Raw genomic sequence first — 20,375 nt, 5'->3', positions numbered from 1 at the left:
GTCACATCCACAGTCAGCTGCTGATGAATGGAGAACAGACAAGGGAGGTAATGAATGTGGGACCCTTCTACCCCCCCACCTCTGCCTCCCTCCCTCTCCCTCTCTCGCCCTCATCTGTCTCTCCCCCACTTCTGTCTCCCTCCCTCTCTCTCTCTCTTTCTCTCATCCTCCTCTGTCTCTCCTCCACCTCTGCCTCCCTCCCTCTCTTTCTCGCCTCCTCATCTGTCTCTCTCTCCCTCTCCTGTCCTCTACCTCATTCTCTCTCATTCCACTCTCTCCCCCTCTCTATCTCTCTCCCACTCTCCCCTTCTCCCTCTCTATCTCTGTCCCATTCTCTCCCTCCACTCTCCCGATCTCTATCTCTCGCTCTTTCTCTCCTTTCCCCTTCTTGCTCTCTCACTCCCCTCTCTATCTATCTCTCCCACTCTCTCCCTCTTCTCTTTACCCCTCTATCTTTCTCTCCCCCGCTCTCCCCTCCTCCTCATCCTCACCTCCACGCAGTTGTCGCACACACTGCAGTGGGAGCATCGCGGGGGTCTGTAGAAGTGGCAGGAGGTGCACCACTTCATCCGGACCTGGATCCCCTTGATCTCCACGTTCTTGTAGAGAGGCGCCCGGAAGTCGTCGTCCTTGTCCTCGTCCTCGTCCGCTGTCACGGAAACGCAGAAAAGAGCCGAGGGAGGCGTTTAGCAGCTAGCTGTGTGGAGCCCTGGCGAATTCTCATTAATACGTCCTGATGAGGCTTTAAAATGAAGCGTGGAAATGCTTTGAGATGCTGGGTGGCTCATCCAGCTAAGGCTCCGCTCTAGTGTCAGCGTATTGATAATAAGTAAGAAAGCAAAACTCAAGGGAGAAACCAGACCATTACCAGACATTCATAAAGCCGGGGCTTTTAAGTGCCGCTGGGTGCTTGTACGCGGTTTCCGAATAAAATCCCCACCTTGAGTGAATATTCAAATAAATATCGACGGCACAGAGTCTGAGGATAAACTAAAGCCAGAGCAAACTGCAGGCAAAATCCACAGAAGAATCGGGCTCAAGTGCCACTTCAGCCACATTACTGCTCTTTTTCAGATCGATGGCCCGTTGCTCAAAAGAGCCGAAGTACTAATTTTATTTTTAAGCCCATTAAAGAGCTAAACTCATAATGGGGAACCTATTAGGCTGGAATCCTGTCTGAAGAGGTGAGTTCACGGCCTCAGTTCAAGCCACAAAACACTGCCCCAAAGGAATTCAACAGTGCCTGAATGTAAACTGCCACCTCCGGAACCATCCGTTTTTAGACAACGCCCCTTTATTTGGGCGTGGTCATTATATTCACAAAGTAAAGAATGAGCATCTTGCTATAGTCACTGACACTATTGCAGAGGGGTCGGGGTTCAGGTGGCGTCGATGGACAAAATTGCCCCCCGGCTAAGCAAAGTTACTTTGAACCTAAGGGTTGTGTCTCCAGGGAGGCGTTGTCACGGTGACCTGCTACAGGGCCTTAGCTCTGCTTCACCTCACTGTGCTTGCCAGCTAACTAGCCGAGCTGCACCAGCTACACGGACATCGAGTACACACACCCATAAAACAAGGAATTTTTGTTTAACCTCACTTGCTGCTTATTGGGGGTTCAGGCCTGGTTTTTTGTCCAACTGTCCCCTCTGTAAATATCTTTGTACCAGTTTGCTGTAAAAAAGCGCTACAGAAATTAAATTTGATTTGATTCAGGATTTGTACAGAAGCCTGGGTTGTAACGGCCGTCTCTGCGTTCGACGGGCCTCTCGTGACTCTACCGGTCATTTCCGGAGAGAAGCGAGACACGTTCTCACGTTCTGGGCCTCCTGTGGCCTCACGGGAGAAGAAGAGCATGCTGGGAGTGTGTGTGTGTGAGGTGAGGTGCGGGTGTGATGTTTTCCTCTGAGGTTAAAAAAGAAAAGATGTAGTCCTCTCACTGAGACAGGAGAAAGAAACACAATATCCCTTGTAAATTTCGACCCGTCTTTGTGTGTACTTAGGAGACATTGTTTACGCAGCGACGCTGACACAGGTTCCTGGTACTGCACAGCATTCCATTTTTAAGTGTAAAAAAATAAAAATGGAAAAACCACACCGAATATCCCTTGGACTGATGGAGAATTCTATTCAAATACAGAAACCCACGGCTTGGTGGAAGAATTAGGACCTGAGTGAAGTTGCCCAACCAACAGATTTGCATTACTTAGTCGCTGACTCACAAGGTCACAGAGGTCAGCTGTTGAGAGTGAGCACCATCCGTCTTTATGAAAGGGGGAATGTGAGGAAAGAAATGTCACCCTGAGCCAAAATGGCTGCCGGCGTTTCAGCTGAATCACTACTAAGTCCATGGCATCCGTCTATAATAACCAGGTCTGAGGAAGCACTGGGGGAGGGTGGGGGGTGGTGGTGGTAGTTTTTTCCACTTGACAGCAACAAGGGGGACACACAGCTCTCATTGTCCTTGACGTGACGCGGTCCGTCAGAAACGACCGTTGCTTATTCACGCGTGCCAAAAAATCCCCCACAAGCACCCTCTCGTTCCTAATGACTGCGGCAGCACCACAGTCCGTTAAGTAATTTGGCGCAATTTCACAACAAGGCCTGATTGTGAGGCGATTAAACTGACGGCCATGTTTTTGGTTGTTTCCTTTTTTTTAACGGTAGATTAAACTGAAGTTGGGGTGGGGGTGAGGTGCTCTCGTCCTTCGCGGGAGGAATGGGGGGTGGGGGGTTGGGGGGGGTTCCTCCGGGCAGCGGTGACCTCGCTGCTCTCCGTAATAAACTGAGTTGGCCCCTGGGGGCCCCGAATCATCCTCTGAAGGTCTGGCACATTAAGCAAGTTCGTCCCGCCAAGTAATGAGTTTAGAGACACAGAAGGCAGGGTAAGGGTGCAAACCCACTAAAATGTGACCCAACTGCCAAACCCATTCCTCAGGACAAACTACTGGAAGAGAAATGGAGGGGATGAACGAGGAAAACAAACGACAAACAGATAGAGAGAGTCAGAGTGAAAGAGAATGAGATAGCCAGACAAAAAATGAGAGAGAGAGAGAAAAAACTAAACAAATAAAATAGCCAAACAAACAAAAAAAGTAAAAATCGAACTGTCCCTTAAAAACAACTATACTGAGGGACTATGCTAAAACTATGCTAGATTACAAAAAAAAAAACTGCAGTACTGTGTGGGCTTATACACAAACAAAAAATTAAGACCTAAAACTGAATAATCAAAAAGATATTAAACTGTGTAAGAAAGTGCAGATTTGGTGATAACAGCCTTGCCATAGGAAGGAGCGTTGAAGGTCCTGATTGGCCAGAGAACAGCGGTGACACAGACAGAGACACACTTCCTGTCACCAGCTCAAAATAAACAGCCATGAGAGAGGAGTACTCCAAAAAAATATGAAGACCAAATACCCCCAAATACATGTCCTCTCAGAAGCAATTACCCCACCCGTCAAGGCGAGGAAGAGAATGTTGTGATGTGTGACCGCTATGTGACAGTCCGCCAAAAATTTTAAGGACAGTGGGCAGGGATTTTGTGCTGGGGGGGGGGAGAGAGAGAGTTGGGGGGCGGTACTGTGCAGTGGGGTGTGAGTTTGGTTGCTTTATTGTTTTAATATTATTGACATATTTACCATATTTTATGGTATCATATTTTGCATTACACAATAATTATGAAAGCACCACATTTTCATTCATTCAAATTTTGAGAGTGAGTGACGGAAAGAGAGAGTGAGTGAGTGAGTGAGAAAGGGGAGATAAAGTGAGTGGGTGAGTGAGAGAGAAAGAAAGAGAGAGTGTGAGTGAGAGAGAAAGAGCGGGGAGAGAAAGTGAGTGAGTGAGTGAGTGAGTTAGACAGAGAGAGACAGTGAGAGAGTGAGTGAGTGAGTGAGTTAGACAGAGAGAGACAGTGAGAGAGTGAGTGAGGGTGAGAGAAAGAGACGGGAGGGAGACAAAGGCACACCTCTGGGGATGACACCAGGGTCCATGAAGGTGGCCATGCTGAAGTTGGCCAAAACGAAGAGGAAGACGATGCCATTGTACAGGGGCACTGCAGGCGAGACGGCGTGAGTCAACCAGGGACACCTGGAGGGCAAAACACAAGAAACGGATAAACGGGTGAGACCATCTGTCCGTGACACAACAACATGATTAACGGATTCAGACACAGCACAGAAAAAAACCCAGACATCAACAACGCAGAGGAAAAAAAAAAAAATCATTTCGCTCAAAAACAGTTCATCGGACCAAAATAATGAGATTTCAGAAGACAGGTCTTTTGTCAGGGCCTGCCAAAGGTGAGCGGACAGATAACGCGCCCAGCAGGTGCAGGACAATCAAAAGGTTATCAAAAGCTTGTTTGAGGCAAACACCCGTAGAGACAAGGAATAATGACTGAGTATCGTGTTTGCCAAGTCATTAAACCAACGCGAAGTCCGCAAGCACCTAGAGATAAAGACGTGGAAACGATATACCCAGACGACAGGCGTGAAACTCACAGTGTGAGCATGTCGAGGCTCAAACACGCGCAGTAATGACACTCCTGCAGGAAAGACCCCAGAGTTCTGCGACCCCACTGAGACAGAGGCTTTGAGGGGCGTTCCTTACAGGAGCTGCGAGCTCTCAACTGCAGTGGAGTTAAAGATGGAGATATAACAGCCTGCACTGCTGACGAATGAAGATACCCTGCAGAGCTCTCTTCCCCTCCTCTGCTCTCTCCCTCCACACACAGGCGCACGCACGCAGACACACACACATGCACACACATACACAGACACAGGCACACACACATACACACACACACGCAGACACACACACATACACACACACACACACACACACACACATACACACACATACACAGACACAGGCACACACACGTGCACGCACGCAGACACACACACACATGCAGGCGCGCACGAACACACACACACACGCACACAGACACATACATACACACACACACACATGCACACACACACGGACACACACATGCACGTACGCACGCACACACACACACGCAAGCAGACACACACGCAGAAGTGTGTGTTTATGTAAGCCTGTCAGCTCAGGCAGCGGTAGCGTGTGCAGTTTAATCTCTGAGAGACAGAGAGAGAGAGAGAGAGAGAGAGAGAGAGAGAGCGAGCCTCACGGCAAGGGGAGCAGCCCGTACACCGAGACCACTCGCTCAGTCTCTGGAGTCTCCCCAAATAACGACGACGACGACGACGACATCGTCGTCCTACGCGTAGGCGCCGATCGTATTAAGATTTATTTTTTGTGAAATTTCCAGATGAACCGAGCGCACAGCAGACACCCCAGCGAGTGGGAGGGAGAGGGGTGTGTGTGTGTGTACAGGGGGGGATACGTCAGGTCAATCCTATTCTTGGGTTGTTCAGTGCTGGTGCGATGCCACCGTAGATATTTGGTTTCCTGGAACGTACGCAGGCAGACAGACAGACCGGGCGGGCACTGTACCGCAATGTGGCGAATGCGAAGGCCGCAGGCAGGGTTGGCAGCGCCCACTGCCAGACTCACGAACGGGTGTGCCAGCCCGCTGGGGGCGGAGCCAAGCACAGAACCTACCCGCCATCCATGCCCCAAGCAAGGAAGGGGACATATCGGTACGACCATGTTTCCTTTTTTTTTTTTAGTATTTTAAACAACCTCTAGCACTTAATGCAAGACCTTAGAGTGGAAAAACGGATAATGAAAAACAACAGCGAGGAAAGATTGTCTGAGTGATTGATTTTTTTCTTTGTTTGCAGTGTCTTGCATGCAAAAGTGCCCAAGCATTTGAAGATGTCTCTACATAAGACACATCCTAAGCAAGGCAAACAAAAAATCTTTCTTGAATACTTTTTGCGTTAAAAGCTAAATAATAGCTGTTCAAAGCCAGAACAATATGCCTTATGGAATACATTCTTGAGAATCATATAACTATTACAGGCTTTTTAAAAAACTGCAGCACCTAAAATCTTTTCCCTGGAAGGGTACGTAGTTGGACACACCTTGCCAGTAGACCTTGCTAGGCCAAAACAGGCAGGTGTGCTCTGTCCAACCATAAACTTTCCCTGGAATTAATTTCCACAATAAGCAACCCAAGGTGCCTTTGAAGAGTTGTGCCGAAATAAATCCTCTTAACACACCCGCTGTTTACGGACAGTGCATCTTAACAGCCGACGTCCAATAACACCTTCCTCACCGGGAGCTGATTGTCATCGTCTCAGTACTACGCGTTCCCCCTCGTTTGGTTCATACGGCCGTCCGAGCCTTCGAGATTGGGTTGCCTGATCTCATTTACGGCACGCGCTCATTGATTTCTGGAGAACGGGCGCTCGGATGAAGGGGGGTGGCGCGGGTCAACGGTGATGGACGGGCGCGAGGCGAGGAGAGGCGAGGCGGGATTAGTTTCTCTCTCGCTAAAGGAGACTGGCTCGCCGGTGTCATGTGACCCCACCCCCCCCACCCCCCCGCTATAAATACGCGACATAAAAAAAAGGAGCTTAGAGGTATGGCTCTCATCTCAGACGCACACGTTAATGCGTTAACGCATACGTGAGAATGCACACGCGATCGTAAACACACGCAATCATACATGCAGACACAATGACATTCATAAAACCCGCACAGACAGGAATACACATACGTGTGCGATCATGCACAAACAGATGTAGACACAGTCAGTGACACAGATATACACGTACAATCATACACACAAAACATACTGTGCATACACTGACACACAAAACATACACCAACCTGCATATATAGACACGAATAAACACAAAACACACATGCATTCATACACACACACACACACACATATATATCGACTGTACATCCATACAGACATTCACAGATGAACACACACACATTCACACACACACCATGCACACAACCAATGCAGTGCACACAACTGGGCACATACACACACACACAAATGTACACACACACACACACACACACACACTTGTGCACACACACTCAAGCACAGACACACACAGTCATACGGGTACACACTCCAGCAGTGCTAGCAGTGAGCCGTTCACTGAGAGTGGCCGCTGGTTCTCCTGCCCTGGCCCTGCTCAGTAATCCAGCGGTACGTGCAAAGTGAGGACCAGCACGCTAATTAGCGCTGGCAGCGGACCCGGCGAAAGCCAGCCTGTCCCCAAAAGACTCCGCGCCGCACCCGTCTGAGCTGATGTGGGTCAGCCTGAGGGGGGGGGGGGGGGGGGGTCAGTGGGCCAATTCAGTCCCTGCAGTCTCTGATTCGGTTCCTGGGAGGGGGTTCAAGGATGCCCTCAACTGTAACTTCAGGAGATTTGTGGGGTTTCACCCAGCGTGCACTGTGAGCGCTAGCCGCTACACTCCCACACAGCGGAACCCCAGCGCCGGGAGGCTCAGGCAGTTTGTGGTTCACCAGCTGTGGCGCTAGCCGTAACGCCAAGCGGAACCCAGGCTGGGAGGCTAGCGTAACTCCCGTCGGAGGACAGGACTCCCCGCTAAGGTTAAAACAATTGAACCGGAGGGGCATATTTACTGTCAGTAGGGTGGCGAACAGAAGGCCGGGAGTCGGAAGGTTAACAAGGCTCTAAGTCTTAATCGGCTCTTTAACGGGGCTACTAAGGTCCACACGGCTCTGATGTCACTTCCTCAAACGGCGCTGATGTCACGAGGCCAGTGGACAGGTCGCGACCACAGGAACAGGCCGCGGCGTTAACACAGCGACACAAAATGTGGCACAAAAAGTTACACAAAGAGTACTTCAGGATCTTAAAGAGTACTGAACACAGTGTTCAGGGAGAAGCGGGCACGCAGCGTTCAGGGGAATGAACACGGCGTTCAGAACAACTCGCACAGAAAAAAAAATCCCCAGAAAATACAGCACACAATTATTAACATTAGAAAGAACAACGGCGGTGTGACAATCGATATTTTGACTGCGGAGACGTTGAATGCAATCATAATTACTAATGAAACGCGAGATTGTGATTTACTTTCTTCACACAAGGCACAGTTAGATGAGCATCGCACTTCACTCACTACATTTTGTGCCAGCAATGAAGAAAAAAGTAGTGTCAACTGAATCCTGACCATAGTGCTCAGAACCACACTGCATAGTGTTAAGAGTAACACTGCATAGTGTTAAGCGTAACACTGCATAGTGTTAAGAGTAACACTGCATAGTGTTAAGCGTAACACTGCATAGTGTTAAGCGTAACACTGCATAGTGTTAAGAGTAACACTGCATAGTGTTAAGAGTAACACTGCATAGTGTTAAGCGTAACACTGCGTAGTGTTAAGAGTAACACTGCGTAGTGTTAAGAGTAACATAATGCTCCTTCGGGACTGTACGAGAGTGGGCAAACTTCACAGGACTTTCTTAAGAGTCAGCTGAGGCAATTCTCGATTTCGTTTGTGTTGATCAAATATTTCTAGGAGAAAACAAATTAATAAAAAAATCTTAAAACGAGCTGACTACTGTATGTCAAAAAGCAATAAAATTCAAATCATTTAAGCGGGATTCACTTAAGAGCCAAACAGGGAGGAAGCACCAGAGGCACATTTTGTTGAGCCGCAGGTGAGCAGGTCTGTGGTTATTTTTTTACTTCCTAGTTTTCACAGGCACGCCGGATGCATAATCAGCCTCATTTCACAGCAACCGCAAGCAAATCAGGGGGCGGCCCGACGCGGTCGACCGCACTGGAAACCGCCGCCATCTCGCACCTGCCGGGCCGACCCGGCGCGTCACCTGAATAGGTGAGGAGCGCGTAGCGGGAAAGACCGCCCCTGGACAAACGGAGCCAGCCAAACGATGGGGAACAGGACGATTTAAGAAGATGTTTCGGGTAAAACGTGATTCCTTTTAGCTTTTAAAGAAAAAATAATCTAAATCCTGACAGCAGTGGTGAAAACAGAGAAATTACCTGAGAAACACTGGACCTCCGCAGCGAAGGTGGAGAACAGAGGCATCGATCGCTCACTTATCGATTAGAGCGCGGCTCTGGGCAAGGGTTTAAAAAGACAAAATAACTCCTAAAAAATGTACCTGTACGCTGGCGCTGAAACGGCGGAGGTGTAGGGTGCGTTCAGGTGGCACAGAGGTACACTATGTGGCCAAAAGTATGTAGGCACCTGACACCCAACATCTCATTAAAAATTATGGGCATTAATATGGAGCTGGTCCACCATTTGCAGCTACAACAATTTCCATTCTTCTGGGAAGGCTTTACACTAAATGTTGGAGCATTGCTGCAGGGATTTGCTTCCATTCCGCCAGAAGAGCATTAGTGAGGTCAGGCACTGATTGGGCGATTAGGCCCAGCTCGCAGTTGGCTTTCCAACTGATCCCCACGGTGCTGGATGGGGTTGAGGTCAGGGCTCTCAATCAGCAGGTCAATCAAATTCTTCTTCCACACCGTTCTCAACAACACCATTTCTATACGGACCTTGCTGTGTGCCCGGGGGCATTGTCATGCTGAAATAGGAAAGGGCCTTCCCCAAACTGTTGGGGAAGCACAGAATGTAATGGTATGCTGAATCATTAAGATTTGCCTTCAGTGGAACTAAGGAGCCTACCCAAAACCAAATAAAAAAAACAGCCCCAGACAAAAGGTTGTCCAGATAAGTTTGGTCATATAGTGTACAAATCACTGGTATCAATGGAGTGAATGGAGCAGGAACACACAAGCTGACTGTGTGAGCATGCGGTGCTGTAACAGCTCACATCATAACTTGGATCCTTTTAGTTGCTTTTAACTTGAGTTCTTGTACACGGTGTCCTGGAAGTGATCCACCAATCACAGCGAGCGCTGCTTACAGTGTAACGGTGAGGCCGCTCCACCTTCTTATGAATCACCACGTTCCCTGGACTCCTTTTCTCGGAAAGTAGAATATGAGCGCACGCAGCGTCCCCCCCCCCCAGTGCCTCCCCGTCCCCCTGCCCTGCTCTCCTCAATCAAAAGGAGCTGAATCACAGCACAGTAACACCGCACAGAAAACCAGCGGGCTAGAGCACTCAGATCTGCAAAAGATGGAGGTGCTTCTGACCCCCGGACGAGGCCTACTGCACCAATCACATCACCTTCACACAGATTTTTTGCGGGAATAGGGGACACCTCAATGACCCCCATGACCCCAAGCGCACCACCTTCCTTCCCTAAATCTTGTTTCCCAATAAATGTTCCACAGCAGCGACTGTAAAATCTGCATACTCCTGCAAAATCATATCCTCCAGGACCGGGAACTTTTTCTTTTTTTAAAGATGAAAGTGTTCCTTCACCCTGAGCGGTTGCAGCCGCGGCACGGCAAGGAGAAGAAGAATAGGCGTCGAATCCACCGGACGCGTTTCGCTTTCTGTCACCCGCCTCAATCGGGACCGTTTTGCAAATAAAATCTGCCCCACGAACCGAAACGACGAGATAAAATGTGCATCCCATCACAAAAAGGTCCATCACATCAAGGACCCAGACGCCGGCCGGCTAACCGCTAACCAGTCCCCAATTCCTCTCAGCCTGGCGCCCAGCAGAACTTTGATACCTCTGCGGTACCCTGATACGTTCTCAAAAAAAGGCCCGTTCTCATGGAGCCATGCCTGCGGAGAGCCGCAGCGGCGGCGCCAGCGAAGCGTCAGAGACCGTAAACACTGGTATTTTAGAAACGCGGCGCCGTTAATCACGTCGACAAAAAAGACGTCCGGGGGACGTTTTATCGCCTCCGTTATTCAAACTGCGTGGAACCCCGCGCCCAAACCCGTCGATTTCTCGAACCTCGGAGCAAACGGAAAACCGGTCCAAGCGAGACTCTCGGGTGCTCTGAATAGAATCAGCGACGTATGTAACGGACTCCCGCTGATTCATGACTTTTTTTCCCCTCTGCACACAGATTCCAGAGATAGGAGTCCCAGCAGGAGCTTTCGCTTCCGACACCCTGAAAGCGGCCACCCCAGAGCGATCTCGATGCACAAACACTGCAGACTTCTGCTGAATCACAATCTCGGCCTTCAACAAAGCTTTCGCCTGAAAGCTGCCTGGCTTTGAAGTCTCTCCTCTTCCCTGGAACAACGTTTCGGTAAGAAAAATAGGGCAAGAGGGGAAATCAACCATCAGTTTTCCAATTTCCTAGCATCTAAAAAAATATCTATGGTTTCTTCCTCCTTCCTGAGGGCCGGCTGCAGGCCCAGGGCAGTCGATAGGTAGTTACAGGTGGAAGACAGAAGGTGTCGACATTTCGAGGTGCTGTCGTTTCATCTTGCACTAGAAAAAAAAACTTTCAAAAGTTGTGAACATTTCAGTTCTGGACGATCGCCATTCCCAAACGGGGAATCTAATATATGTGTACAGGAGCTACTGTATATAAACACACACACACAAGCACACACACACACACACACAACATTCTTTCAGAGAACAGCACACATTGAGCCGCACATGAAAAGAGGAATAAAAATAAATAAATAAATAAATAAAAGAACACATGCTGATCAGCTGAGCCAGCGCCAGCTCCCCCCCAGCTCCTCCACCGCCTCAGAGATATCAGAAAGACTTCCATCTCAGGAGGAATTATGGGTAACTGCAGCTGCAGAGTACAGTACGGCGTTTAACCACGGCGGGTGATTAAAGCGGCGCTAATCAAAAGCCGATTGATGGGAGCCTCAGAAACCCGCATAATCGCGCGCGGCGAACGCGCTCAGAAACGTACGCGCGGCTAATTGATTCGTAATTACCGGCATCGGAATGTTCATCCGCAACACAGCTGCTGACGTCGGCCTGTGCCAGAGCCCCATTTCCTTAACAAACGGGCCTGATGGGATATGTATGCATGTATATATATATATATATATATTTACACAAAAGAAAAGGCCCGGAATTTTGCCTCTTTCCACATGAAAAGAAGTGCTTGAAGGGGGGAAATCACTTCCAACGGACAACTGATGCTCTGCCAGTCTCCGCTTAAATACCCACTTATAAGCGGCCTCTTATCCGCTTTCCGCGGAGCGAAAGATGAAGGGGAGAAGAAGAAGAAGTCGCGGAGTTAGCGGTAAAACCACATGCCAGGTTTCCGCCAAGCCCGATACCCTGCCGGAGAGAGTCGCAATGGGACAGCGAGGCTTCGTGAACCTCGTATAAGGCGGAGCCAACCGCATGCTGTCAATCACCGCCGCCACGGGCCAACTTAATTAGAAGGGTCTCCATAGGCAACACACCATAATAGGTCAGCGAGTTACAATTAGCACGCAATAGCCAGTTTAGTGTTCACAGGGCCACAATTTGCCACTGCTATGGGTGAGTACGTTTGGTCCCATCGATGTGCAGCACTTAAAACTGATAACTCAAAGTGGCTGATCACACAAGAACTTGCCCCACCATTTGCATCTCTCGGGTGTAAATTTGTCGCTGGCATTTAAAGTGAAAACAATCCCGCTGTCGGTCTGGTCTGGCCTGACCGGACTGGATCACTCTCGCCTGGGTCCAGCGGAGGTCCAGGGCATGGGACCCTCAGACTCTCTGGCTCCAGTAACCCAGCGCGTGACTGAACTGCGACGGACGCCACTTCATCTGCTTGATTTTTTTCCGCAGCCGAATCCTTCCGGGCTGTTCCGGCGACTCCCAGACGGTGGACTCACACGTGCCCTCCGGGACGCACTGATCTGTAAATCTGTCACTCCAGCGTCCGAGAGTCCCGTGGGTCTCGAGTTAATCTCCGCAGACAGGCAGGCAGGCAGAGAGGCAGGCAGACAGGACCCTGGGGCGTGCGGTGTGATTCAACTGTGCTCGATTTAAAGTCTATTTTCTTAAAAAAAAAAAAAAGAACGGCCGGACTGCTCCAGATTCCGGCCCAAGAATGTCCACCTGGTGTGTTTCGACACTCCCAACTTTTTACCAACTGAATGGAGAGGAGGCCCGCTGTAATACCCAAATAACTGTCTTCACAGGGGGGCCTTCACAGATACATAGACGGATGCATTTCGCGCCCCCCCCCCCCTCTTAATGTGCCTGCGCTTCCGAAACATTCCGAGTCTCGCACCTCTCTCAGCGGAGTTCAGCAAAAACGCACATGCATTCCAGGCTGAGCCATAAACGGACACACGCTTTGTGAACACAGCTGGTGATGGGGTGGGGGGGGGGATAGGCCAGATACAGCACAGCAAGGATTTTTTTTTCTCTACCATATTATTATTATTTTTTTTTTTTTTGGAGGGTTAAAAAGAGGTGTTTTCGTCCAGTAAGGTGAGGGTCCAGGTGGCAATGCAGTACAAAAGTTAGGAAACCAAGCTTATTACTCAGAGGTTGCGGGTTCAATTCCCAGGTGGGGCACTGCCATTGTTCCCTTGAGCATGGAGCTTGACCTGTACTGCTTCAGTAAATATACAGCTGCAAAAATGGACGATATGTTAAAAAAGAAATGCACGTGTTGCTCTGGCTTGTCTTATAAATGACTAAATAGTTCAGTAATGTCTGGGAACTGTCCTGGATTCTGAAACCTGAGATGAACAGGGAGCTAGGACTGAACTCTGAGGCTAGTCAGCCTCAAAATGGCTCACTCTTCAGCGTCTTATGACCTCACAATCTTGAGAACCTCAGGAGGCTGTCCTTCTCTGGTCCTTCGTTCAATTGCCATCAGGGAGAGGGGGAGAGAGAGAGAGAGAGAGAGAAAGAATATTTATTCACCACGGCTCTCTAACTAGCAGTAATGGATAGGAAGCCATTATTACCTTCCACAATGGCCGTCTGTGATGACCCTCTAGCTGAGGTACGGTATGAGCTAGCCGCTCACAATGGGTTACTGTGTTTCCCCCCGACACATTTCAACAACGTGCAGCTTTCAGCTCGCACTAAATCTCCCCTGACATCTTAAAGCTTTAACCCGGAGCACAGATCTGGTCTTATGTCACTTCCTGTCCTATGGTGGAACGCCCGATTGGCCGAGAAGTGTGCGTGCGCCTGTGCACCTTTCGGCCAATCAGCGGCGAGCCAGCGCTGTGGGTCGGAGGCACGTGTCGCCGTTTCCAGGATGTAGTCGTTGCCCCGGAGACTAAGTCAGACCTCATTAACGCTGCGGAAAGGTGGCGGGTGTGGCTCTTGAACACCACCCAAAAGCATTTAATCACCCCCCCCCCCCCAACACCTCTCATCTCTGCATGGGTAAACAGAGGCCCTTTCTCCCAGCGACTTCCAGACAGTAATCCTCTGTACCCATAACAAACGAGAGATGGGAAGGGGGGGGGGGGGAAGGGGGTGGCGTGTTCAGTTCACCGTGTTCAGTAAACCAGGAAGAGAACGCATTATCAGCTTTCCACCCGCTCCTTCACCCTATTTAACCTGGGACAAACCAAAACTAAATTGGCTCTGGAGGTAAAGCCAATTTTATTTAAAAAAATAAAAATAAAAAATTAAACCAAGATTTACTTTAGCAAATTCTCACAAAAGCTTTTTTGAGAAAATATCAGTTTAAAAAAAATTTCCACAGTACAAGTTTAATAAAGTACTATATCCTATACAAATGCTAAAGTGCAGCAACTCTAAATAAATCAAAGCAAAATTTGCATGGGAACAACCCTATCTACATTTACATTATATTATGTTCATTTACATAACATTCCCCTATCCACAGTATTCAGTTTCTACAGTTTTACAGAAGCACACCGCTCTCTTGTTGCCCATTGGAAATACTGGGATGAATCACAGTGAACGTTCAGGCATATTTCACTGGAGAAGCCGACTTGTTCTACCATATGTGGCTGCTGTTTTAAGATGCGACTGCAGAGGCACGCGTCCTTCCTTCAGACGGAAAAACATGTCACTGTTAATGCGCTCAGCTGTGCAGTGTCTGTCTGTAAACACGAGAGAAGCTGCAGGTGTTTACCTTATAAACAGCTGCCCAACCCTGTTCCTGCAGATCTACCACCCCGGAAGGTTTTCACTCCAGCCCTAACACAGCACGCCTCATTCGACAGCCAGAGATCTTGTCGGGCTGCTAATTAGTAGAACCGGATGTGCCAAATTTAGGGTTGAAATAAAGAAACACACAGGACGGTAGATCTCCAGGAACAGGGTTGGGCAGCCCTGCTGTAGAGCCCAACATCAGAAAAAGGAACTTGGTCTACCTACCAAAATCACTACAAAAAAAATACATTTATGTCTGTGCACAAATGAGAAATATTTTTATATTCTTTCACTTGCAGGGCTTAATCTCTTGGTCATCTTAATTTATTACCACACAAGCAGCAAATCTTTTTTCTTTTTCTTTTTTTTTTTAAACCGGCACACTTTCCAAACCATGAACATTTGCGATTTGTTGCTGGCTGCTGTTCCTGTATTTCCATATTGAGGCTTAAGGGGATTTGGCATCCTTTTTTTCATTGGAAGCCCCAATGGTGCTCTCGCTTAAAGAGCTTCCTGCTCTAGGGGGGTTTTCTTTGATTACTTTGTAAATGGAATATAGGAAAAGAGGTTTTTAAAACGGGAAGAAATGGAAAAGGACCCTCAATATTTATATGCCGATACGGAAACTGGCAAAAACACTGGTTGAAATAGGAACACTGAATGCTAACCAGTGAAGTCCCTCTCTCAGATACATCTGTTTTTCTCTCTTCCTGTCTATCCCTCTCTCTATTTCAATTCAGTTCAGTTGAAAGTGCCTTACTGGCAGGAAAAATCCAAGCACTTGTATCGCTGAAGGACAGGTGTCTGTCTCTCTCTCTGTCTGTCTCCCTTTCTTGCTCACTATCTCCATGTAGGTTACTAACTTTTTTTTTGTTCACCCCATCTACCACTGCTCTGGCTCTCTCGCGCTCTCTCTCTCTCTCTCTCTCTCCCTCGATTGTTCCGTCTTTTATCTTCGAGCTGCATCTGTGAGCGCGCAGAGAGCTGCAGAGGACAGAACCGGAGCTGTAGCCGATTCTCCGCCTCTTCCTGCAGGAAGTCTGGGGCACAGGAGAACACTGGCCCACGCATCCCGAAACCCCTCAGAGACATCGTTACGGCCGTGTCCGCATATCCGTCACCCACCGTTGACCGTCCTTCTCCCATAATTCCGCACAGCCGGACGGCACGCCATAGTTCCACAGTGTTGGGCGACAGCCCCTCGTGTTTCTGAAAACAACACGCTGGAGTTTATCCAGACACAAACCTCGGAAGCTCGTGCTGTGGTTTTAGGAGACTGGAGCTGGCAGGGTTTGAATGCCCTTGTGTCTACCGTGTCTTCTGATAACCGTGTTTACAACGCAAGCAACTTGATTGCAAATTAATATTACACAACATTATGGGGGGTTAGGCTGTCTTCATCGTCAAGATGAGAACAAAAAAAAAACCTCCATCTTGTTGGGTGTACCATATTTCAAATGTACAGCCTCGATAGCAAATGTGTTGGGAGAAGAAGCAGAGTACAACTTAAACTCCTTTAGAAATTCAAATAGGCATGTTAGCAAACAAGTGAAAAAAAAATTTAATTAAAATGTGTATTATATGATGTGTGCTACACCAACACGTATAAATTTGCAACTGACCAGGTACACCTTTGTTGCAAGTAAATAAAACATATTTTTATGCACATTACTAATAGGAACCTGAGCCGCTCGTACTACGTAAGTTTCAAAAACTACTCGGCCAAAAACTTAAGCAAAATGATGTGCAGGACATCGGCAAAACTGCTGAGGTTCCTTGGCTCTCTCAGCGTTTCTCATTCGCTTGACCGTGCTCTGCATTTCAGGCCATTTGCTTAATTAGCTGATCGCCAAATCAATTCAATTAATCTGCTGATGAGGTGGCAGGTGTCTAGGCCCGGTTTGGGGCTACAGTCAGACAGGCCATCCCCCCCCCCAAGTCGCGTTTCTCCCCCCTCTTCCTCCCAGTGCTGAGGTAACAGAAGCTAGAATGTCTGCTGGGATAAACATTCTCTGCACTCTGATGGATTGCCAAGAACAGGGAAAAGAGACGCTCCACAGTCTACACTGAATCCTATTACTCACTCAGCCTGTTTAAAGATCCTGAGATCCTGGTTTTCTTTAAACCTATTGTCTCCCCCAAGTTCCTTAACCCTTTGAAGAGTAGGGCTTTTGGAATGTTTTTATTTTTTTTCTTCAAAATTCTAAAAGCCAGTGTTCTAGAACTCTGTTGCTTTCAGTTACCAGTAGTGATTGTGACATCAGCATTAGAATGTTCAGTTAAGAACATTCTAATCACATAGTGTATGTGATCTTACACCTCCAAGGGTTATCTCTGAGATCCCTGTTTTCTTCAAACATATCGTCTCTCTCAATTTCCATAAGGTCCTTTTTTTTGAGGACAATACGTTCATTGTTCCAGCTGGACAGAAACTACTGTATTTCCATATTCGGCTGAATTTAGTATGTCTGTATGGCAGTTGTGATTTCAATCATTTTGCAAAATTGCTCTGAGCTCTTTTTGTCCCCATAAAAGATGCAGAGGGGGTTGATGGGAAACGCAGACTGGGGTCCGGAGTTCTGCAGATCAGCACATCACAGATCAGCTTCTACATCGCAGGTGAGCCTGGGCGCTGGTTCACTCTGCATCACAGACTCTCTCTCTCTCTCTCTCTCAATTCACACATCGCACCGAACAAGCCCAGGACATTTTTCAATCTCAGAGAAACACGGCTCTTTTGCAAAACGGGCGTTGCCGGTTTTCTCCGTTTCTCCTCGAGAAAAACGGGGACATCGAAACGACGGTCCGCAGACCACACTCGTCCGTTATTCACTTTTCTTTCCTCCCACATCACTTTTTTTTTTTTTTTTTTAAAAAGCTCTGTTTCGAAGCCAAAATAAATAAAATAAATGTTCAGACAGACGTTTGGCCGGCAGCCATGATGTTCTAATGTGCTACATCACCCCCTCGTTCATTAAAGCAGAGCTCTGTGGAGGCCTACAGTCCCCAAAGCCAAGCTGACTCCACCCAGCCTCCATTTTGTCCAGATGTTGCGCAAAAAAAAAAAAAAAAAGGCACCCCACACACACAGCTGGGTGGGGCCTTTTCTTACGAAGGCTGACGTCCTGCCTCAATTTGGGAGAAGGATTACTCAGTTCCCCCCCCCACCCCCACCCCGCTCCCCCTGAAAATGGTGAGCTATAAAATAACACAGAGGAGTTGTGGGTCTGTGCACTCCCAAAGGACATTAATCTTAAATGACAGTTGCAGAAGATTCGACTTCAACGGCTTCTGTGCCACCACTCTACAACACAACGCCTGTTCTCTCTTTCTCTCTCTCTCTCTCATTCGTTCTCTCTCTACAACACAATGCCTGCTCTCTCTCTCACTCCTTCGTTCTCTCTCTACAACACAACGCCTGTTCTCTCTCTCTCGCTCTCCTTCGTTCTCTCTCTCTACAACAAAAGGAATCCTTTCAAAGTAATTGCCTACAGCAAGGGTATGGATGTAAATTCAGGACAAAGCAAAAAAAAAAAGAACCCTTCCCCCCCACACCCCCCACCTAATTTTGAGGATTATATAAATTTAGCAGTGTACCAGAACCTACAGTACCACTGCTGCAGACAGACTTTTAATGGGATGGGGGGGGGCAATACAACCCAGCAATGGGTGAAAGATTTGTAAGAGACTGCTCTGGGGGGGGGTGATTTAACATTCTCATACTGGGGAATTGCGGGGAGGGGGGGGGGTGATATGCAAACCAGCAACACAGGGTCTCCTCACTCTCAGCTTTATCATGTGGTGCATGAGCCTCCAAACGAGCCCCTTGGGGCGGGATTGGGGGGGGGGGCCTCGTTTTTGGAGACTGGACCTGCCCGCTAGGAGTTTGAGATCACACACAGCTGAGCCAAACCGAGCCAAGATGGCGGCGTCGGCGGCTCCAGGTCTCTGCAGAGTCGCGCGCGGTCTTTTGGATTTCCCGCCAACTTTACGATTAGCCCGGTCACTCAGCAATCTAATCTTAAGCTACGTTTCTTGACAGGCCCGTGAAGCGAAAGGCTGTTTTTTGAGTGAATGCTGGAAGCACCTATGACTGAGCCAGCGTTTGTGTACACAGCTAATTAGCTGTTTGCGACAGGGTAATTGGCGGAAACGAACCTGCATACATATCAGCCCAAAATATTCTGCACTCCCGCTCCAAAACCTTTTTCGTATCACGCTCCGAGGAGAACTCGTATGGTGGTACGGTGATGCCATTCCCCCTCTTTCCGGAATTCTGGAGACTTCCTTAAGGAAAACGCACCTCTCGGGGTGATTCCCCCAAGAGCTGCTCAGATCATTTTCCAGATCATTGTTCACAAAACGCAGGTCCCTGCACAGCACAGTTAGTTCCAGGCAGCACATCTTGCAATTTAAAAACATTTTTTTTTTTTGGTTGTTCATCACCTCTCCTTCCACATCAATAGCTCCAGTACTTGTGATGCGATTTTTTTGTAGAACAATGGGACTGCTGTGTCCTCAAAAGGGGGAGAAACAATGCTTCTTTGAGCAATTACCACCTCATCGTATTGGACAAATGCCCAGCAATTCACTTTACAGGGAGGGACATTATTTCAGGGCAGGGAAGTGAGAGGAACAGCAAGAGCCAAGCTACAATCTCAGTATGAGGAGTGACTAGAACAGCCAAGAGTCAAGCTGCTGTCCCATCATCCAGAGGTGCTTCATGACATGCGTGACCCCCCCCCCCCCGCCCCTCGCACCCCCATGACCCAACACCACAAAGGCAACCCACTTCTGCACATAAGCCCATTGACCATGTTGTGCACATCATGGAGGAGCTTGCACAGAACAAACCCTGAACTGAACCAAAAAGCACACCACAAGTCGCTGGGGTTGGTGGTTTGAACAACAGCCATCAAAAAGTTGCACTGTTGTAAAGTCCTTCTCTGGAAAAGAAAAGAAGAAAAAACTCGCAGCCAGGGAAAGTTAGCTTGGATTTGCAGAGCATGTATAATTCTGCTTTTCTTGCTGAGCACGTACCATGGACCACTTCCACTGGGGTTCATTTTTTGAGAACTATACTACTTTTTAAACTTCTTTAAAAACCAAATTAACCCCAAGCAGTGATTAGATATTCAGTCTGTGGAAACGGTGTCTGCAAGGTAAACCTCTGACAGTTACGGAAAGAACAGCCCTGGGTTCCCCTGACAAATGAAACTTCTCAAAAAGTTTTATTAATCTTTTAAGAGGAGAAACACACACACTGACCATCGCTGCACAGTCTAGACTGACACGGTGTGCACAGCGACTGTATCTTTCCCTGGGAAATGATCTGAAAATATCGAGCTTGTTAGGATTCCAGTCAGTCAAGCGGTGTCACACAAGGGCCAGGGAACTGCTCCTGTAACTTAGCGACTTCAGCGAGGGAACCGCTCCTGTAACTTAGCGACTTCAGCCAGGGAACTGCTCCTGTAACTTAGCGAC

At 48.3% G+C, this 20,375-nt stretch overlaps 1 protein-coding gene across 1 annotated transcript in view; it reads right to left on the bottom strand.

Annotated features, from left to right (window-relative positions):
- zdhhc8b (zinc finger DHHC-type palmitoyltransferase 8b) overlaps window positions 1–20,375 on the bottom strand; it is an 86,404-nt gene that overhangs the window by 12,785 nt on the left and 53,244 nt on the right. Inside the window, exons 2-3 of the mRNA XM_064353717.1 lie at window positions 3,968–4,089; window positions 492–649 (exon numbers count right to left, since the gene is read on the bottom strand). Of these exons, the coding sequence (XP_064209787.1) occupies window positions 492–649; window positions 3,968–4,089 (280 nt within the window). The remainder of the gene's footprint in view (window positions 1–491; window positions 650–3,967; window positions 4,090–20,375) is intronic.

Source organism: Anguilla rostrata, chromosome 10 (assembly GCF_018555375.3).
Source record: "Anguilla rostrata isolate EN2019 chromosome 10, ASM1855537v3, whole genome shotgun sequence".
NCBI lineage: Eukaryota > Metazoa > Chordata > Actinopteri > Anguilliformes > Anguillidae > Anguilla > Anguilla rostrata.
Note: the sequence above shows the minus strand (reverse complement) of the source record. Positions and strands in the feature narration are given on the sequence as shown.